Raw genomic sequence first — 18832 nt, forward strand, 5'->3', positions numbered from 1 at the left:
TCCCACCCCCTCACCCCAGACACACTCGCTTCTTGTTAAACCATCACACTGCTTATGTCTTATGGAGAATTCACACACGGTAACATTCACTCACCTGTTTGTCTCTCTTCTAGAACATAAACCCCATAAGATCTGGAGACTTGCACGTCACCCACCACTGAAATCAGAAAAGTTTATTACGCAGTAGACAGTCAATAAGCATTTGTTGAATGAATGAGTCTCCACTTGCTGCTCATGAAAATGAAGATTAGCAAACTGATCGTATTTTTATCAGTTTAGTTAAAAATGCAAACCATCTCATTTTATCAAACCTCTCAAAATGGTTTGGTGTTCAGGTTTCAGATGTATTACTGGGAGTTTAATTCCTTTCTGTGATACACGAGGATTGTGCAAGCCACCAGTCAATGCTCATTTTTCAGATATGTGAAGTCTATCTACTAACATTCAAAGGTTTTCCTTGATGTGTCTTTATCTAAATCAGGTAAGTCTCTTCTCACAAATGACAAATATTAAGTAAACGGCGGATTTCATAAAATAAAGAGGTGACCAGCAGAAATAATCTGCAGCTTCTGTTAACAAGCTTCTCTTAAGTGTCTGAAATAATAAACACCAGACTCCGTCCTGAGAGTTCTACAGGTCCATCCCCAGCGCCATGTTCAGCACATCACCACCCCAACGACAGCGATCTCAAGGCCCTGCCGCTGCTGAAGCGGGGCTCTGAACCCAGGTCTGCCTTGCACCAAAGCTCAGATGGCTTACTTCACTATCAAATCAACACCAACTACTCCACCACAGCATGTATCTTCTCTGAATACCACAGCTCATCATATCTGAGACTCTGCCAACAGTGGCTGACATGCAACTGTGCCGTGCAATACCACACTGCCAATTAGGTTACAAAACACCATCAACTGGAAGTATGTCACAATTCAGAAATGTTAAACTGTGCACGTATGTACACAGATTTACACACACATATACATCTTAGATTGACAAAATATATAATCCAATAGCCTTGGAACAAGTTATTCCAAAAAAAGTGTTATAAAATATAACACTTCTCTAAACCTTTAGAAAATTAATCTTGTCCTGAAGTACAGAAAGAAAAAAAAAAGTGATAAATCTAAAGTATGAATAAAGTTGTAGGAAACAGCAAGCATTTACAATACATTCCCTCTTTAAAAATTATTTCTTGTCATCTGTGGCATCAAATCATATCCTTTACAATGTGCAGAACTGCTAACGTCTCTCCCAGCCATCAACGTGAGCACAGCTTACTCGAATCTTCGCACATCCAAGTGCACAAAGAGTGGTGAGCACAGCTGTCAGCACACACCATGCAAACGGGCTTTTCATCTACCTGCTGGCCTCAACTTCTGCTTATTTTCTCCAAAAGTCAGGGAAAGAATTTGTCATTTCTCATTCCACAGCGGTGAAAAACATAATCTTTGCTGAAGACACACCTTAAGTCTCTAGACGATCAAAGACTCCAACAGCTCAGAAAACTCTGGGTAGAGCCTGTACGGGGATGAGCGACGGGAAGTGCACGGGTCTTCAGGGCCTCCCGTCTCTTCCCCTGAAAGAGCGCGCGTCGTAGGCCCACACCGTGTCCAGCCCCTCCCCCGCGACCTGCGCCGGGGTCCAGTGCGGGAAGGGGAACCGGCAAGCGATGACCCGCGCGTCGTCCTCGAGTTCAAGCTCGAGCTTCTTCTCCAGCTGCGCCATCTGTGGAGAACGACAGCCGTCATTTCAGGGAGCAGGGGTCACAGGAAGGGGCTCCCCAGGTCCTTCTGTGGTGTCCCTGAAAACATCTGTGCCAGATTACTGATTGTAAAACAGACCACTCCTGGGCGACGATCCACCAAAGTACAGACGTCACGTGAACCGCCGTTTTAAGACTATCTTCTATCATCAAATATAAAATGTGCCCTTTTTAGCAAATGTGTATCACAGATTCCCACTTTCCTAATGAAATATGGTAACTAATTCCACTTCAAATAATGAGATATAGTAGAATTAGACCATGAAAAAAAATACACATTCTACCAACTTGAAACATGATCAAACATTTTACAATTATTTTTAAAAGATATCCATAATATAACAATTAATCTTTATAGTCAACATAAGTTACGAAAAATAAAACTCTCTTATGTATCACTTTTACATAATTTTATAAGTAATCTGTGAAGAAAGAGTTTCACTGTTTACTAAAAATACTGACACTGTGATTACATCAGCAAATTAACAGCCGCTTAAAATTTTATCTTCAGGTCCTAAAAATATATTACCACCTTCACCTCTTAAATATATTTTTCTCTATTCTTTTACTATTTTCAAATAATTTCAAATTTACAGAAAGGATACAAGAATAGAGCAAAAAAACTGCTGTACTCGTTTACCCAGGCTCACCAGTTTTCAGCAGTTTGTACAGATGCTTTATCTGACCTGCTCTGTGCCCCCCTCTCCGAACACTTTTTCTTATCCATCTGAGAGCAGGCTGCCTACAACACGCCCCTTTACTCCCTGGTACCTCAGTGTTTTCTGAGGAGCCTCAGCACAGTTATCAAATTCAGGAAACTTAACACTGCATCCCAACATCAATCACCCCCACAGCACCCGCTCAGACGCCCCAGGAGTGTCTTCACACTGTCCCCGAGTCCAGGGTCACGCGCTGCGACCGGGGTTGTAATGGTTCCTTGAATCTGGAACAATCTCTCGCCTTTCTTTGTCTCTCGTGACAATAACCTCCTTTAAGAACACAGGCCAGTCGACTTGAAGCAGTTGATCAAACATATAGTCCTGTATATGATCAATGATTGTAATGGTGTAACTCTAAACATGGGAAGAGACAAGAGGGAATTTTGCCCAGACCATGACAGATTGAGTGAGACAGCCGGCCCAGAGCCCTCTGGTTACTGCCGACAGGCCTAGTCCACTAGGAGCACACTGAGTGACCCATCTGCAAAGCCTCCGCTGGCCCGTGGAATGAGCCTTCCCAGCACCGTTAGGTTAAATGGTCACGAAATGCCTCCCAAAGGATGGTCGAATTTATGACCACGAGTAGGCCCTGTCAACTACAAACTGGCATTTGCCATCTACCTCTGTAAGGGTTAAATCACACGCTGCTGCAGCTGCTGACCGCCAACATCCCCTGAAGGGAGTTCTGGGCGGACACTCTGTGCTCGGGGAAAAACTGGCAGGGCATACCTTCAGAGAGATAGGTATCTTCAGGAGCTGATTTCATGAGCCCAATTCTTGCATCTCCTCGTATCTAAAAAGGCACTAAAATCCTTCATGGTGATGAATGTGTCTCGTGACCAGCAAAAAGCTTCTGCAAAAAACGTATGTGCTTGACTGTAAGTATTCCTCCTTCACCAAAATCACATAAATGCTAACCTAACCCCCTGCCTCTTTGGAGTTGTTTCTCAGAGCTATCTGAGGGGCTGTCTTCCAGGCTACAGTCCTCATTTTGCCTCCAAATAAAATTTTAACTCAAAAAAAAAAAAAGGACACAGGCTGGTCCCTCTGGTGTCTTGTGATGAGTGGTGTGTGCGTCCAAGGCAACAACCCAGCAGAGGGATTGTGAACTTCGCACGCTCCACAGTCCTGAGCCCACGGGGTCCTTCTGCTTTGAGGGTAACGCACCCCTCAGCTAAGGAGGTATCTCGGTGTCTCCAGAGTGTGGTTACTATTCCTCCTTTAAAATGAACAAGATACTGTGGGCAGACACTCTGAGAAGATGCAAATGTCTTGTTACGTGTCGAACTGTCCCCCACTGAGTGCTACATTCTTGACGACTGTGCCTGAGTCAATTTCACTATACAGGTTGAAAGCCGCAACTTTCCAAGCCCATCCTTGCTTTCAGATCAATAGTCAGAATCTTGAGGAAGAGCTCTCTCCATCACTGTAAGCATGAACTCCTGGGTTCATCAGCAGGTTATGATCCGCTGTCGTCCTCGTTTCTTCTAACACTCAAGTTGTCCGGTTTGGTCATCGGGAGCCCCTCAAGCTGGCTTCTCTCCCGTGCATGTGCCCTGACCAAACCTTCTGAGCGCTTCCTCACCACATTCAGACTCAACTAAATGTTCCAGGCTTTCACACCTTCCCTTCCCAGCCCTGGGACCAGCCACTTCTCAAACGTTCCTGGTTCCTCTGAGTGAGAAGCGATGTTTAGAAACCAAGACCTGTGCAAAAGCTACTCTCTTTAAAAAGTAATCGAGCAGGACTTCCCCTGGTGGCTCAGGTCCAGCAAGACTTTGGCCCCTTCCCGGGTGATCTCAGCCCCCCTTGGCTTCAGCTCCTGGGCGCTGATCCCCCAGTGAGCCCCCTGCCTTGAGCCCAGACCTCCGGGCATGTGCCGCTGCCCACCTGACATGCCTACATGTGTCAACCCACACGTGTCCCAGACTGTATGTGCCAGATAGGACTCTGCCTGCCCACGCAGGGGGCACGGGTTTTGATCCCTGGTCCAGGAAGATTCCACATGCCACAGAGCAATTGAGCCCACGCTCCACAACTACTGAGCCCGACAGCTTTAACAACTGAAGCCTGCACGCCTGGAGCCTGTGCTCAGGAAAAGGGAAGTCACCGCCATGAGGCGCTGCGCCCTGAACTGGAGAGGAGCACGCCTGGAGCCTGTGCTCAGGAAAAGGGAAGTCACCGCCATGAGGCGCTGCGCCCTGAACTGGAGAGCAGCCCCCGCTCGCCGCAGCCAGAGGAAGCCCGAGCACAGCAACGAAGACCCGGCACAGACAGATTAATCAATTAATCTACTAAATTAAGACGAACAAATTTTCTACAACAGTTTGATTCCTCACCTCTGTCTTTAAAAAGCAGTCTGGAAAAAAAAACTCCTCTACATGACCTGTGGCTGGAGTGAGCCAAAATTCTGATTCTTTATTAGAATCAATACCAAGATAACAATGAATAAATTCCACTAAGGATGGAATCTTTTTATTCTTTTAACAGTTAGCAAAAGATTGTTCCTTTTAAAAAAAAAAAAAGCGAAAATTTTGTTCCTTGAGGGAAAAATTAAATAAGCAAAGAATAAGACAATATGTGTTTTTCCAAAATGTCAAGGGTTTCATATGGTAATTTTGTTCATAAAAAGGACAACTGTAAATTTATTCAGATTACTATTCTTCTTTTCTCTTTTACAGATCTTTTATTTCCAAATGACTGTCATATGCTAAGTCAAGATAAACCTATGAATGAAAGGCTCTATTTCAATCATAAGAAATTAACGGACTAAATTATACATAAATATGCAACAAACCTGGGTCTTGATATCTTACACAAAGAGAAGCCACGATGTGTCATGTCTGCCTAATAAAACTCAAAATTATTCATACAATTATACGTTTCAAAGTGACATGAAACTCATCCTATTCTAATTACCTCTTCAAAACTTTAAATATAAGTTGAAACCAGGGTGCCCCCCACTGGATCTGCCAGCTCATCCTGTTGTTTCTGTCCTCACGGAGCATCCAGAGTCTGACCACCTGTCACCAGCTTCTCCACCCTGGCACTGGCTTCCCCCACTGATGGCCTGGATGCCCACAAGAGCTCAGACCCGTCCCCCAGCATCTCCCCCACCCTCTGCTCCCCATGGCAGGCCCTGTCCTTCCCACCTGGTCCCCCACATCTCTCCCCCGCCACCTCTGCTCACCCCCTCCCGCCACCCCCACCTCCTCACTGCTTCTGGACTCACAGGAACACACCCCTCAGCACCTTTCCTTTCACAGTAGCTATTCCTCAACCTGAAGCACTCTTCTGGACATGGCTGCATGGCTCCCCCTCACCTCCAATGTCCCTCGTTAAGGACGGTCTCCCTCTCACGCTTTGGTGAGCCCACAGCACTGACCCACCTCCCCTTACTGTACCACAGAGTCTACACTGCCATCTCACTGAATACCTGCTTTCCCAACTAGCATGGAAATACCTTGGGGCAGGGATGTTTTCTTTTTTCTCTTTATTCACTGAAGTACTTGAACAGGGTCTGATGCTTAGTGGGCCCTGAATAAACACTTGTTTAAGGAATGACTGAATGTAGGATTCATGGTCATGAATCCTATTTCTTTAGCAGAACACTGAGACAGTATTTTCATTCATGGATTCATAACAGAATTCGTAACTAAAATTAAATGAGTCATCCTTTGAAGTTATGAAACTTAATTGCCCATGGAAACAGTGTACTTAAGGCACATGTTTATATGATCTTCATCCATTCCTTTAACAAACACTCCCTAGGTGATCACTCTGTGCCAGGAGCTGGGAGTCTGGCAGAAAGCTCAACAGGTCCGCCCTGTCCCTGAGCTCACTGCGCAGTGCACACGGCCAACGCCACCGAAGCCATGACACAAGCAGAAGTGCAGCCACAAGTCCACAGCGAAGGGAACAAGCTCTGGAAATCGTGGTCTCAGGGGTCCTCAAGGGCAGTCAAGGATGGCTTCTCGGAGAAAGAAACATCTAACCTCTGAGTGGTCAGCAGAGGTTCACTAACCAGGCCCAGAGCTGGGGGAACTGGAGTCTCGGGGAGGACACGGCCCCACACAGTGTGGTCCAGGAGCCAAGAGGAGGGCAGAGCCAGCGCACAGAGAGCTGGGGCGGCCGGGCGCCCATGCCAGACGGAAGGCTGGGCCTTACCGTCGCTGCTTTAAAGCAGGACCAAGTCATGGGAGGGTTTTCAACAAGAACACAACCCATCTGTCCGGCACTCCTGGCGCACGAGTTCATGGTAAGCATGGATATCTCCCATCCAGGCACTGGCCTGCCAGGTCCAATGACACTCTTACTCCTGCTTTGCTGGACACACATGCGTGATGCAGGCTCGGGCCGCTGTAAGCCAAGCGCCGCTTCGCAGAGGTATGAAGAACCGCCAGTATGGCACCGGAAGCAGAGTTGTGAGAAACAGCCAGTCCCGCACCAGAAGCAGAGCTGTGAGGGACCGCCAGTCCGGCACCGGAAGCAGAGGGAGACCGCCAGTCCGGCACCGGAAGCAGAGGGAGACCACGTAACACCGGGATCTCGCCCTCTGATGCTCCCAACACCTGCTCCGGCTTTTTAACGGCCCACGTGCGCCCGACCGGCCACAGGAAACCCTTCCTGCCATGCTGGCTCTGTCCATCCACCAAGCCCCTGCCGGGACACTGGCCAGTGAGCGGAGAAGGGAAATGCGTTCTAACAGAAGACAGCATAATGGGCCCAGACAGGCTAAAGAACTTTCCAGGGCCCACAGGACGCCCAAGAGCCAACCTGGCCCCCTGACTCCGCCAGCAGTCCCCTCCCTCCTCTCACTGTCTCCACGCAGGCGAGGCCTGGGGAGGGCGGAAAGCAGGGACCTCCACCCGGGAAACCGAGCCTCCCAGACCGGCCTCCATGCCCTGATCCGTCCCCCTGCGTTGAGGACTCAAGTTGGCTGAATCCCTCTCATGCCAGGAGACGTGGGGACTTTGTGTATTTCAGCTGCTCCCTTCTTCCTGGGAACCGTGAAATGCTGCGCCTTATTTAAGGCTTCTCTGTGTACAGAAGAATGGCCCATAATCACAAAAGTATTTATCAAAATAACACTCTTCCCTTGGGTGAACAGTTCCCAAAACTGACTACACTTCAAACGTGGCGAGAAGCCCGAGGAGCCGGAGCCCGGAGGCCAATGCTGCCCCCGGCTTGGATAGCACCTCGGTGCTTCTCAAGACAGCGCGGAACATGTGTCAGCTTTCTATTTGTATAAAGCATGGATTTTAAATTAAGATTCTTCGCTTCAAAATGCCAATTATCCCAAAAGAATGCTCAAACTCCACAATAAGGAGGGAAAAAACCATTAAATTCCATAGCAATTCTGATACCAAATACGTTTTTTGGTGTTTTTTTTTAAATGATCAGAGATCATACCTTTCTACCTCTTTTCATTTCTATAACAAAAGAATAGACACCCAGGTTTCATCTTCATGTTAGGCTTGCTGAGAATTATGAACATACAGAATCCTATCACTTTCAAGAATATCTAACAAAAGCACTTCTAAATACTTTTTTTTAAAAAAAAGAGAAAGAGGGAAAAAACATTTCACTGAAAATTCTAATAGTAAGAAAAAATTTTCTCCAGCACTGAGATAGCTTAAGGAAAAATTAAGATATGAATAAGAAAGCATAAAAACAAAAAAAGCCCATTTCTTTTTTTTTTCTTAATAAAAACCACATCACTTATTTAGTGGCATTTCAGCAAAAAACCAGTATTTGCCAGGATTACTATGCCTACAATTATGGAGCTTGAAAAGTGAAGGGGGATTTCTTTCTACAGTCTGTAAACCAACAATTACAATGAAAGCCTCCCATTCTCGTCATCTTTCCAAAGGCTAAATTGAGGACCATTTGCAGTCCAATGCTGCAGCATTTTCACTTTCGAAAGTATAGAGTCAGAATTCAACACACATCAGCCAAATGAGGTCAACGGAAACTAGTCAATGTGTGTGCATGCATGCTAAGTCACTTCAGTTGTGTCCAACTCTTTGTGACTCCATAGACTATAAACTACCACACCCCTCTGTCCATGGAATTCCCCAAACAAGAATAATGGAGTGGGTAGTCATTCTCTTCTCTAGGGGATCTTCCCAACCCAGGGACTGAACCCATGTCTCCTGCATCGCACACATATTCCTTACCACTGAGCCATCAGGGACGCCCCATTCCATTAACTTTCCCAAGTGTTTTCAGCCAGATATGGTAAGTAAACAACTGTGAAAACCTACTCACATTAGACACCAGGAGCTCATAAAGCAGTTTTCAGACTCAAATTGTTAGGGCTTAGGTAGATCACTGACACCTTCATCTAAAGCAGAAGTTTTAAACTACAAGACTGAATCTTTTATGATTAAACTATTAAGGCCCTAAAGTACTTTGTTAAACCAATGATCTGTCATTCTGCACACGGGAGAGCAGGCCAGAGGGAGATGGTCTGTTCGGGCCAGAAGCCCCCTCCTAACCCAGAAAAAGACACTCGGGGGGCAGGAAGGGCGTACTCACCATCTGGGGCACACCAAAGATAACAACATTTGAGTACTGCGAAAAAGTGACCTGAAGGGAAGGGAGAAAACAATTCACAGATTAATTCTGGAAAGTCAAACATCAGCTTAAGCTTTATTTCAAAATGAGTAGCAATTTCCCATTTCAAAAAATAGTTGGTTTTCCAGAAAGAGACTCAAAGACTTAGAAAACGAATTTCTGGTTTCCACCGGGGCGGGGCAGTTAGGAAGTCTGGGATGGACGTGTACCTAGTGCTATATTTAAAAGGGACATCCAACAAGGACCTACTGTACTGCACAAGAACTCTGCCAGGGTTGTGTGGCGGCCTGGATGGGAGGGGAGTGTGGAGGGAAACGGATACATGTGCATGGATGACTGAGTCCCTCTGCTGTCCACCTGAAACTATCACAACATTGTTAATCAGCCACTGTTGTTATTCAGTGCTAAGCTGTCTGACTCTCTGTGGCCCCATGGACTGCACCATGCCAGGCTTCCCGGTCCTTCACTACCTTCCGGAGTTTGCTCAAATTCGTGTCCACTGAGTTGGTGATGCCAACCAAATATCTCATCCTGTGTTGCCCCTTTCTCTTCCGGCCTTCAATCTTTTCCAGCATACATACCCCAAATCAAAACAGAAAGTTCAAAAAAATAGTGGGTTTTCACAAAGAGTGGCCCTTTTTAAGATTTCCCGTGTTAATACTTTCACCCATGTTAGCTCATCTGTTACAGTTTTCCAGAAGTTTCCGCAGAAGCTATCCCAGCTCACCCTCACAGCCACTCCACACAGGGCCACCCAGATGGATGGTCAGAAAGGCAGGGACTCACCAGTGACCACTGGTGGTCACCCTGGTAGACTGGGCCATGTGCACCCCGGCCCACTTTGTACTCTGCTCTATAGGAAACAAGCTTATCGAGAACTCAAGGTTTTTCAGAACCACGTTTCTCCTGCGGAGTCATCCTTAGAATTTTGGTCCCCCTCCTCTTCTCTAAAACACTAAGTAAAAATGGCAATAAAATGGTCTTTACTTGGAAAACTGGGGGGGAAAAAGTGCTTCGCCAGTCAAAATGCTTATTACCCAATAAAAGTTTTATTTACTCTATAGAGAGATCATTTACGTATATATGGAATAAAAAACAATGCAAACAAAACTCAAGTGAATTTTTAAGCTATTGATGACACTATTACAAAGGAAAATTCTTATTTAAGAAAAAGCATTTTATGGAGCATTCCTAAAGCAAAATTACCAGGCACTTTTTAGAGAACAAGTAAACTTGGAAATATCTTATACTTTATGAAGACACAAAGGAGCATCACAGCATGGTTGGTGGGTCCTTTCTTTTCTCCTGCACTATTTCTGTCTCTCCCTAGGTATATATACATATACACACATGTACCCACACACATTGACACATTAGCACGCACACACTCACATACACACACACAAACACACATAGACAAACTCAGTCTCAAACACACTCAGACACACATATTCATATGTGCATATAAATACACACACACACACACACAAAACTATTTACCAAGAATGACATTAACAAGTTATTGCCTATATGACAACGTAGAAGACTTACAAATGAGATAAAAAAAATCTTATCACTGCATAATAAAGAGAAATGAGAACATTTTAAATTGAGTAAATAAAGCCTTAGAAGTCACATGACCTGTAAAGTTATAAACCTTAAGTTTCTACTCTAAAGTAGGGCTGATTTGTAAAATCTATCAATTTAAAAGCTGTTCACATTTCATAATGCTGAAATATACACTTTAACTCTATTTTAATTCAGTTTTCAGTCATACTAACCAAAAACCATAAAGTTAGCACGTCCTCTGCCGTACGTACCTTCCACAAGTCTGAGATGTAAAATCTGGCCGACGCCTGCACCCCTTCCCGCCAAGCGCGGTACCTCGAGTACCAGACAAGCCAGGGGTTCAATTCATACCCCACAGCTGTGAACCCTTCCTTTGCAGCTGCGATCACCTGCGGGGAGAGGCTGTGTTCAAGATCAGAAAAAGACATGAAAACTCCCTACTTATGTTGTTACTGTTGTGGAGTCCCTACATCATATCCAACTTTTTGCAACCCCATGGACTATAGCCTGCCAGGCTTCTCTGTCCATGGGATCTTCCAGGCAAGAATACTGGAGTGGGTAACCATTTCCTCCTCCAAGGGATCTTCCCAACCCAGGGATTGAACCCACAAGAAGCAGAATTAATTCAATACCAACTAAAGGGTTTTACAGAAAATTATCCAATACTAGTGGAAAACTGAAATTTTTTTTCCCCAAAACAGATTTTTTTTTCCCTAGGAGTCATCCTTGGAAAAAATATAAAACAGTCAAACTACATGACTTAACATGTTTCTGTTGGCCTAAGTTTTTTAATGAACAAGTTGATAATAATCAATCAATTGTTCCTTCTTACCAGACATCCAGAGCCCTTTCCCCTTTAAGAACAATTAAATCTGAGAAAAATAAATTTCAAAGTCCTGCTGAAGGACTGAAGTAGTTCAGCCAAACAAACACAAAATTAAATGACTATTAGGCTATCAATTTAACAAGGCTTTCAATAAGCCTGATAAGAAAAGTGAAACGGAAATTTTAAAGCATAAAACCTAAAAAAACATAAATCTTAAAACATCTTCAAGTAACTCACAATACGTCCGTCACCACTACCAATGTCCACCAGGGGTCCTCTTCTGCATTGCAACATTTTCACAACATTTTCGATCTGTTTCGTAGTTGCAGGTACAAAAGGCAAACAAATTCTTCGAAGGGCTGGTGTTATAAATGGTGTGGCCACAGCATACACGGCCACCAGCGTGCCCCCAACAATGCCAGTAAATAAGACCCCCCAACTGCTTTTCTTCAATCTGTTGGCCTCAAGACTTGTAGGTGGAACAAATTCTGACAGCCTTTCTTTTTCAAGTGTTGCTGGGTGTGTCCCTGAGTTGAGAGCAGAAGAGGATATATGAAACGTCAAATCAGAAATCTAAGGTAGTGTTTTTTCCCCCACAGTTCTTATTAACAAATAAACTCATGCTTTTTAAAGGCTAATTTTGCTCAATACAATTGGAATTACAAATGTAGAATTCCACAATAAGTTCTACAGTCCATCAACTAGAGTGTTTAACAGAAAATTATTCAATACTAATGGAAGACTGAAATCTTTTCTTTCCAACATACTGATTTTTTTCTCCAGGAGTCGTCCCTGGAAAATAATGTGTTCAAATCCATTTATGAATCAGTACCCATGGCATCACCGACTCAATCAACGGACATGAGCTTGAACAAACTCCGGGAAGACAGTGAAGGACAGGGGAGTCTGCCATTCTGCAGCTCACGGGGTCACAAAGACTCAGACAGGACTTAGAGCTAAATTCAGCAACTAACCAACGATGCATGAATAAGAATATTAATCATGTGCTCCGTATCTTTGCGGTTCAGAACAAAACTCCATAATAAGGATAAAAATGTCTAATCATTATCCTATTTCAAATAGGAGGAAAGTATTCTACATCAAAATTGGTCAGGCATCAAAAATCCAGTGGTACAAATTCAATTCTGAAGTTAACAGCGGAGACAAAATCCTGGTTTTACTAAAAATCTTAAATAGTCATGGTAATAAGAATTTTAAAGCAGATCCATAAGGACCAAAAAATACTCATTTCAGTGCTATCACAGTACAGAATAAAACAAACTCTAATCACTGATTACTGAGAGAATAAATGGTACCTAAACATCCTCCTCTTGAGTTTTATGCTTTAGAATGTATTCGTAATAGGATCTCACATTTTTTATGTTGAAATTTATTTGAAATTAATTCTGAAATGGATTAACGATGGGCACAGCAGCCGAGCCTGCAGAGGTTGGACCCTGGCTCCAGCCCTTACTAACAGCTGTGACCCTTCACCTCTCGGAATCTCGGTCTCCTCATCTGCAAAGCAGGGATCACGGGATCATTGTGAGGATGAGACAAAGGGATACAGGCAGAGCGTGCACAAAAGTGCGCAGCACTGGAACCCCACCGGAACAAGACCACCCTGCCCTGAACCAGCTCTCACTCTAGCTGAGGCGCTAAAACCAAAACCACGGGAATCTGTAGACAAATGGAGTAAGAGGAAGGGGCACAAAAGAGTCTTATCATTTGAAGACATTAGTGTTCACAGTTTAGGGAATAGTAAGCTGTTCTAAAGGTCACATGCGATAAGAAATTACACTAGGCGGGTTAAAAACGATACACACTTATTAAAGTACAGTTCTGGAGGCCAGATTCTGAAACAGGGTGGGAGTGCTTCTGGAAGCCCTGCGGTAGGACGCGCTGCCCGCACTCCTTGGCCAGTGGCCCCACGCCAGTCCAGCCACTGGCTCCACAAGACCCCTCCTCTCCTTTCCTGCTTAGGAAAGGGATCCTTTCCTTGGGAGCACACTGGCCCACCCAGATGGGCCAGGACAAGCCTCCCATCCTGACGTCCTTCACTCAAGCACGTCCGCCGAGTGGCTCAGGCAGAGTCCTCACAGGTGCTGGAATCAGGACGTGGACTCACTTCTGCTTACCGTCCCTCTGTGTGCCTGCTCACTCAGTCGTGTCTGACTGTGACCCCACGGACTGTAGCCCACCAGGCTTCTCGATCCATGGAATCTTCCAGGCAAGAATACTGGAGTAGGTGCCATTTCCTCCTCGAGGGGACCTTCCCACCCAGAGATCGAACCCGCATCTCCTGCACTGGCAGGCGGGCTCTTTACCCAAGCCGCCAGGGAAGCCCATGAGATGTGGTAACTTGTCGCCGCAGAGGTGAGGCCCAAACGTGGACACAGGACACGCCGGAAGCCCAAGGCTGACCACCTCAGCATCGCCGGCTCAGTGTGGCTTTGCTATTGAAGGCTGAGGTCTCCTAGAGTGAGCTTTACACCTGCTATCATGGCAGACGACCAACTCAGAAACAATAACAGAAGTCTACTCGTGGTGCCAGTGATGGAGGTAAAATAAAAGTAAAGTTTAGAAAAGTGATGGTGTTTGATGGAAAGCAAGAGTTTTAAGTACATTCTCATTCATACTTTTCAGCACTGCATGGAGGAACTTAACATGCTAATGGAAGTGCATTTGATTTTTTTCTTTTTTAAAGGCAGGCACATCTGCCTTGCCTCGTATGAAGAAGTCCTTCTGCAGGTGTTACAACTGTAGAGGACAGTGATCAGAAAGATCTCAGTCACACAGCTCTGGAGTCTCAGACAAGTTGTTGGGGCTTCCCTCATAGCTCAGATGGTAAAGAATATGGCTGCAATGCAGGAGAGCGCAGTTCGATTCCTGGGTCGGGAAGATCCCCTGTAGAAATAAATGGCAACCCACTCCAGTCTTCTTGCCCGGAGAATCCCATGGACAGAGGAGCCTGGCAGGCTACAGTCCATGGAGTTGCAAGAGTTGGACACGACTTAGCAAGAGAGTTAAAAGGAGAGAAAGAGAGATGAGTTGTTGCTAAGGCCAAGTTTCCTCACCTGCAAGATTTTTAAATAATACTATCCTGAGTTACTGGGACAGTTAAATAAGCAATGCCTATAAAGCCCTTAGCACCGCCGGAGAAAGTGATGACTTTTAGCCACTATTATTTTAATGGAGAAGGGGATGGCATTGGATGAGATGGTTGGATGGCATCACCGACTCAATGGACAAGAATTTGAGCAAACTCCAGGAGATAGTGAAGGACAAGGAAGCCTGGCAAGCTGCAGTTCATGGGATCACAAAGAGTCGGACACGACTTAGTGACTGAGCAATATTATCATCAGGAGGTGTGGAGGGGGTCAATAATTTGTAAAAGCTTTATTGAGACATAATTCATGTATCATACAATTTGCCCATTTAATTCAAAGGCTTTCAGTAGATTCACAGATACATGTAACCATCACCAGTTAAATTTAGAACTTTTTCGTTACTTCCAAAAGGAACCCTTATGCTTTAGCCATTACCCTCATCCTCCCCGCCCCCTCTAGCCCTAAGCAAACACAAATCCACTGTCTCTAAAGAAAGCAGACTTTCCTGCTGCATAACACAGGGAGCTGTACTGGAAACAACCTAGAAGGGTGGGATGGGATGGGGTGGGGGGTGGACGGTGAAGTTCAAGAGGGAGGGAACATATGTACGATTCACGTTGTCCTATGGCAGACGCCAACACAATACTATAAAGCAATTATCCTCCAATTAAAAATTTAAAAAGGAAGACTTTCATGAATGAAATCACAGTTCGTGGTTTATGTGACTGCCTCTTCACCTAGCGAGTGTTTCCATGATTCATCCACGTTGTAGCACGTATCAGCGTTTTATTCCTTCTTACTGCCAAATAACATTCCACTGTATGGACAGCCCACATTCTGTTTTCCTACTATCTGCTGGTGGACCGTTTCTCTAGCTGGGCTTCGCTGGCAGCTCAGATGGTAAAGGATCCGTTTCTCCCATTAGCATAAGCCAATAGGCAGCTGATTACATAAACTCAAGTCAGACGACCCAAACAACTTTCACCTGTGTAGACACGTGCTCTTCAACTTCACTAACAAAGAGATGTAATAAAGCGCTCCTGGTCTCCAGAGCACCCCTTTAGCCTGTGTGAATGGGTGGGTTACACTGAGACAGTTACAAGGCAAGGGCTAAGAGACGCTCTAACGTGTACCAAACACGGCGGGAACATGAAAAGAGGTGGGAGAAAGGCTGATGCCAATGGTGCAACCAGGAAGGTGTGGGTAGAAACAGAATTTCAGCTGGACCTAAGGGTACAGGGTCTCCCACCCTGTCCAAAACCAGTGTCTCTGTGAAACCTTTCATAAGCCAAATGGCATTAAAGCAAAGAAGCAATTACCTTAGGGCACATCTTGCTAAGGAATGCACAGAACACAGCTAGCTAGAGTACAGGTACTAACAGAACGGGTTCAGCGATTCGGCAGCTGGATGCTGAGTGTGGTTCCCGGGAAAGAGCCCCGCGGGGTGCTCTTGCCCCTGGGGTGACTGCTGCCCCTGGGACAGCTCGCTGCCAAACTCAGAAAGCAACTTCCCTTGTCCCCTTTTATCACGAAACTGAAAATCTTCCTTGGACTTCAGTCTGGAAAAAACAGCTACTAATGTCGGTTTTTCATAAAAGCAAAGTTGTGTAAAGTTTAAAAAAGGAGGGGCTGCTTGTATTGAAAAGGGGACAGTCTCAAAAGAATGCCTTGGGAATCAAGGTAAGGCAAGCGGAAGAGCATTTGATGAGCACAGGGTGGGAGTCCTTGACCACCGGACTAAACAAGTACTTTATTCATCGCACTGGGATGAAACTTTTTGAGCAAAGACAATACACTATCTGTTTTTAACAAAGGCAACACCAACAGCAGTGGCCCTCAAGGGTATCGTGCACTCTTCTGTCTCAAGTTTCTACACCTACACAAGTCTTTCAACATCACAAAAATTTGTATGAGCTTTTGAAGAAGTTACTATGTAAATCCAAACTATATATTCAAAATATTGCTATGTCAGTTCAATAAAAAACATACTGACTTTTACCAGTGAAAACCAGTCACTAAAGATTAAAAACTAAAATCAAGACTGCTTCTACATAGTGGAACTACATGCAACCTTGTTCTGTACTTTCCAAGTCTCCTGTAGACGTGTTATCATACTTTCATAACTTAAAAGAATTAAAACTAAAAAGAAAAAGCCAAAACTAACCACGCCATATTTCAAGGCCACTCTCGCCTGCTAAGTCAACATTCTTGTCTGTGGAGTGTTTCTCTCTAAAGAAATCCACTTCTTACCTATTAAAAAAAAAAAAAGACGGCTTCTACAAATCTCTAAATCTTTTTGATGCAAAGTGTTTAGATTCACTCTATTCACTGTCATATAAATAAATCACGCAAGATTTCTGTCACATGTGCTCTTTTGAACATTCCTTTAGATGGGAGCTGTGGAGGACAACTGGCTGTTTCTGTTGAGAGGTTGGAGGGAGCCAGTCCTTGAGAGTAAAGACCCAAAAAAGTGAACTTCCATTGTCTCCAGGCTTGCTTAAACACTGACTTCTGATAATAGTTGAAGACCTCAATTTCCAGGGACAGGTATGGGTCACCTAGAGCTAGAGGCAGTGACAGAGACACAAAAGGTACAGGGTTCTTATTCAAGTCCAAGTCAAAGGAAAACGGCTAAGAAGAAAGGAGAGGCCTTTCCGGGATTATGACCTGCCATTTGTGTTTAAAGTGGGGTTTGTATTTGCACATCACAGTATTTTAGGGCTATCCACTGTGTACATTCATTTACATACAGGCTTAAAAACTACAGCATATATTTTATGTCCCTTTAACGTACATTATTTTGTCCACTGAAGAAGTCTCTCCTGTCCTGGTCTAATATCTCTTTTATCTTTTTGAAATACAGAATGTACTGATATTGGGGGGGGCAACCTTTTCCCCACGTTTTGACAGAAAATAAAGAAACTACACTGCAGACCTCACTAGACATTCCCTGCATTACACGACAATCTAAGGAGCCAAATGGAATGCAAATGGAATGCAGGATTCACCACTGTGAACGAGGACAATGAACTGGCCAAGCTAAAGTGAACTGAGACCTGACTCCAAAAGTCAAAACGTCCTTGGAGCATCACTGAAGTGGCTCAAGAGGTTAAATGATCACCCCTGGCCCCGGTTTCAAAACCCGTTCCTAACTGTCAGGCCACGGTTAAATGTTACAGCCCCACGCATTCATTTCAACATTTGAGCAAAACAATAAAAGGCTAGGAATAATACAACAGGGTAAGCCCCCGTTCTATGGCAGCCGGAATGGTGGGAGGTTGGAGAGTGAAAGTCGCTCAGTCGTGTCCGATTCTTTGCAACCCCATGGTCTATAGGGCACACGGAATTCTCCAAGCCAGAATACTGGCGTGGGTAGCCTTTGCCTTCTCCAGGATATCCTCCTAATCCAGGGATCGAACCCAGGCCTCCCGCATTGCAGGCGAATTCTTTACCAGCTGAAGCTGGAAACCCACAACAAATCAATTTAGGCCTACAAATGATTAGCTCGTAATCAGCGCTCAGAAGAAAAAGCAGCTGGAGGGATTCAGAGGACCTGGTACTTCGCTACGGTTGCCACTAAAAAACTTTCAGAAGCAGCACAACCCCGGGCTTCAGGGGGTGGAAATTCAGCGCAAGGCCAGGTCAATTTTCTTCTCAGGAGCTGAGTATCTCTGGGCTAGTTACCTAAGTATTTGTGCAAAACAAGTGATCTCTTAACCATAGCTTGCCAACGGTCAGGCACGGTTCTCCTGAACCCGTAAAGAGAGATGCTAGTGTCATTACTGCAGACAGGTCACTTCCCCAAAGACGCAGCTAGAAAAAGCAGCGGAGCCGTGATTCCCCAGCCGGGACAGCGGGCCTCCAGTACCCACATCTCGGAATATCGTGCCGGACTGAATGAGTTATTCAACATAAAGCGCTTGAGAACAGCTCCGGGCGGTCAGAAACCAGAGCCAAGTACACCGCAAGCGCGAGCACTGAATACCGAACGCCAGGCCGCGACCCCATGACAGCCCCGCGGGTCCCCGACCCGCCGCGCCCAACTCTGCCAGGCTGCTCCCGGGACTGACCGCGAGCCCCACGCCGGGCCCCACAACGCGCCCGGGCCCCAAAGAGCCCGCCGCGCACGGCTGCTCTCACCTCCTCCTCCTCCCTCCATCGCGAGATTTCCAACAGTTAGAAAACCGGAAGTGAGCTCTACCACCTTCCCAGAACCGGGAGAGGAAATAGGGAGAAAATAATGTTCTAAGTAAATGAGCTCCTCGTT

General features: G+C 45.3%; 1 protein-coding gene across 3 annotated transcripts; it reads right to left on the bottom strand.

Moving 5' to 3' along the window:
* Nucleotides 1-154: 154 nt before the first annotated feature.
* On the bottom strand, nt 155-18743 carry ATPSCKMT (ATP synthase c subunit lysine N-methyltransferase). Of its 3 annotated transcripts, none has more exons than XM_065905645.1 (5): nt 18706-18743; nt 11693-11982; nt 10881-11018; nt 9022-9072; nt 155-1725 (listed from the first exon to the last, which is right to left on the bottom strand). In XM_065905645.1, exons 1-5 carry the CDS (start codon nt 18722-18724, stop codon nt 1555-1557), a joined length of 669 nt encoding a protein of 222 aa, XP_065761717.1. In that variant the 5' UTR covers nt 18725-18743; the 3' UTR covers nt 155-1554. The 3 variants fall into 3 exon arrangements, with proteins under 3 accessions (XP_065761717.1, XP_065761719.1, XP_065761718.1); XM_065905647.1 differs by lacking the exon at nt 155-1725 and adding an exon at nt 2635-2802; XM_065905646.1 differs by lacking the exon at nt 155-1725 and adding an exon at nt 2635-2835.
* Between the last annotated feature and the right edge of the window lie 89 nt (nt 18744-18832).

The sequence above is a fragment of the Muntiacus reevesi genome, chromosome 14 (genome assembly GCF_963930625.1).
Source record: "Muntiacus reevesi chromosome 14, mMunRee1.1, whole genome shotgun sequence".
Lineage (NCBI taxonomy): Eukaryota > Metazoa > Chordata > Mammalia > Artiodactyla > Cervidae > Muntiacus > Muntiacus reevesi.

Coding starts and splice junctions, on each gene's coding strand:
- ATPSCKMT (XM_065905645.1), bottom strand. Junction 11,019..11,692: donor GTAGTGGTGACGGACGTATT/GTGAGTTACTTG, acceptor CTCTCCCCGCAG/GTGATCGCAGCTGCAAAGGA. Junction 9,073..10,880: donor ACATCTCAGACTTGTGGAAG/GTACGTACGGCA, acceptor CCTTCCCTTCAG/GTCACTTTTTCGCAGTACTC.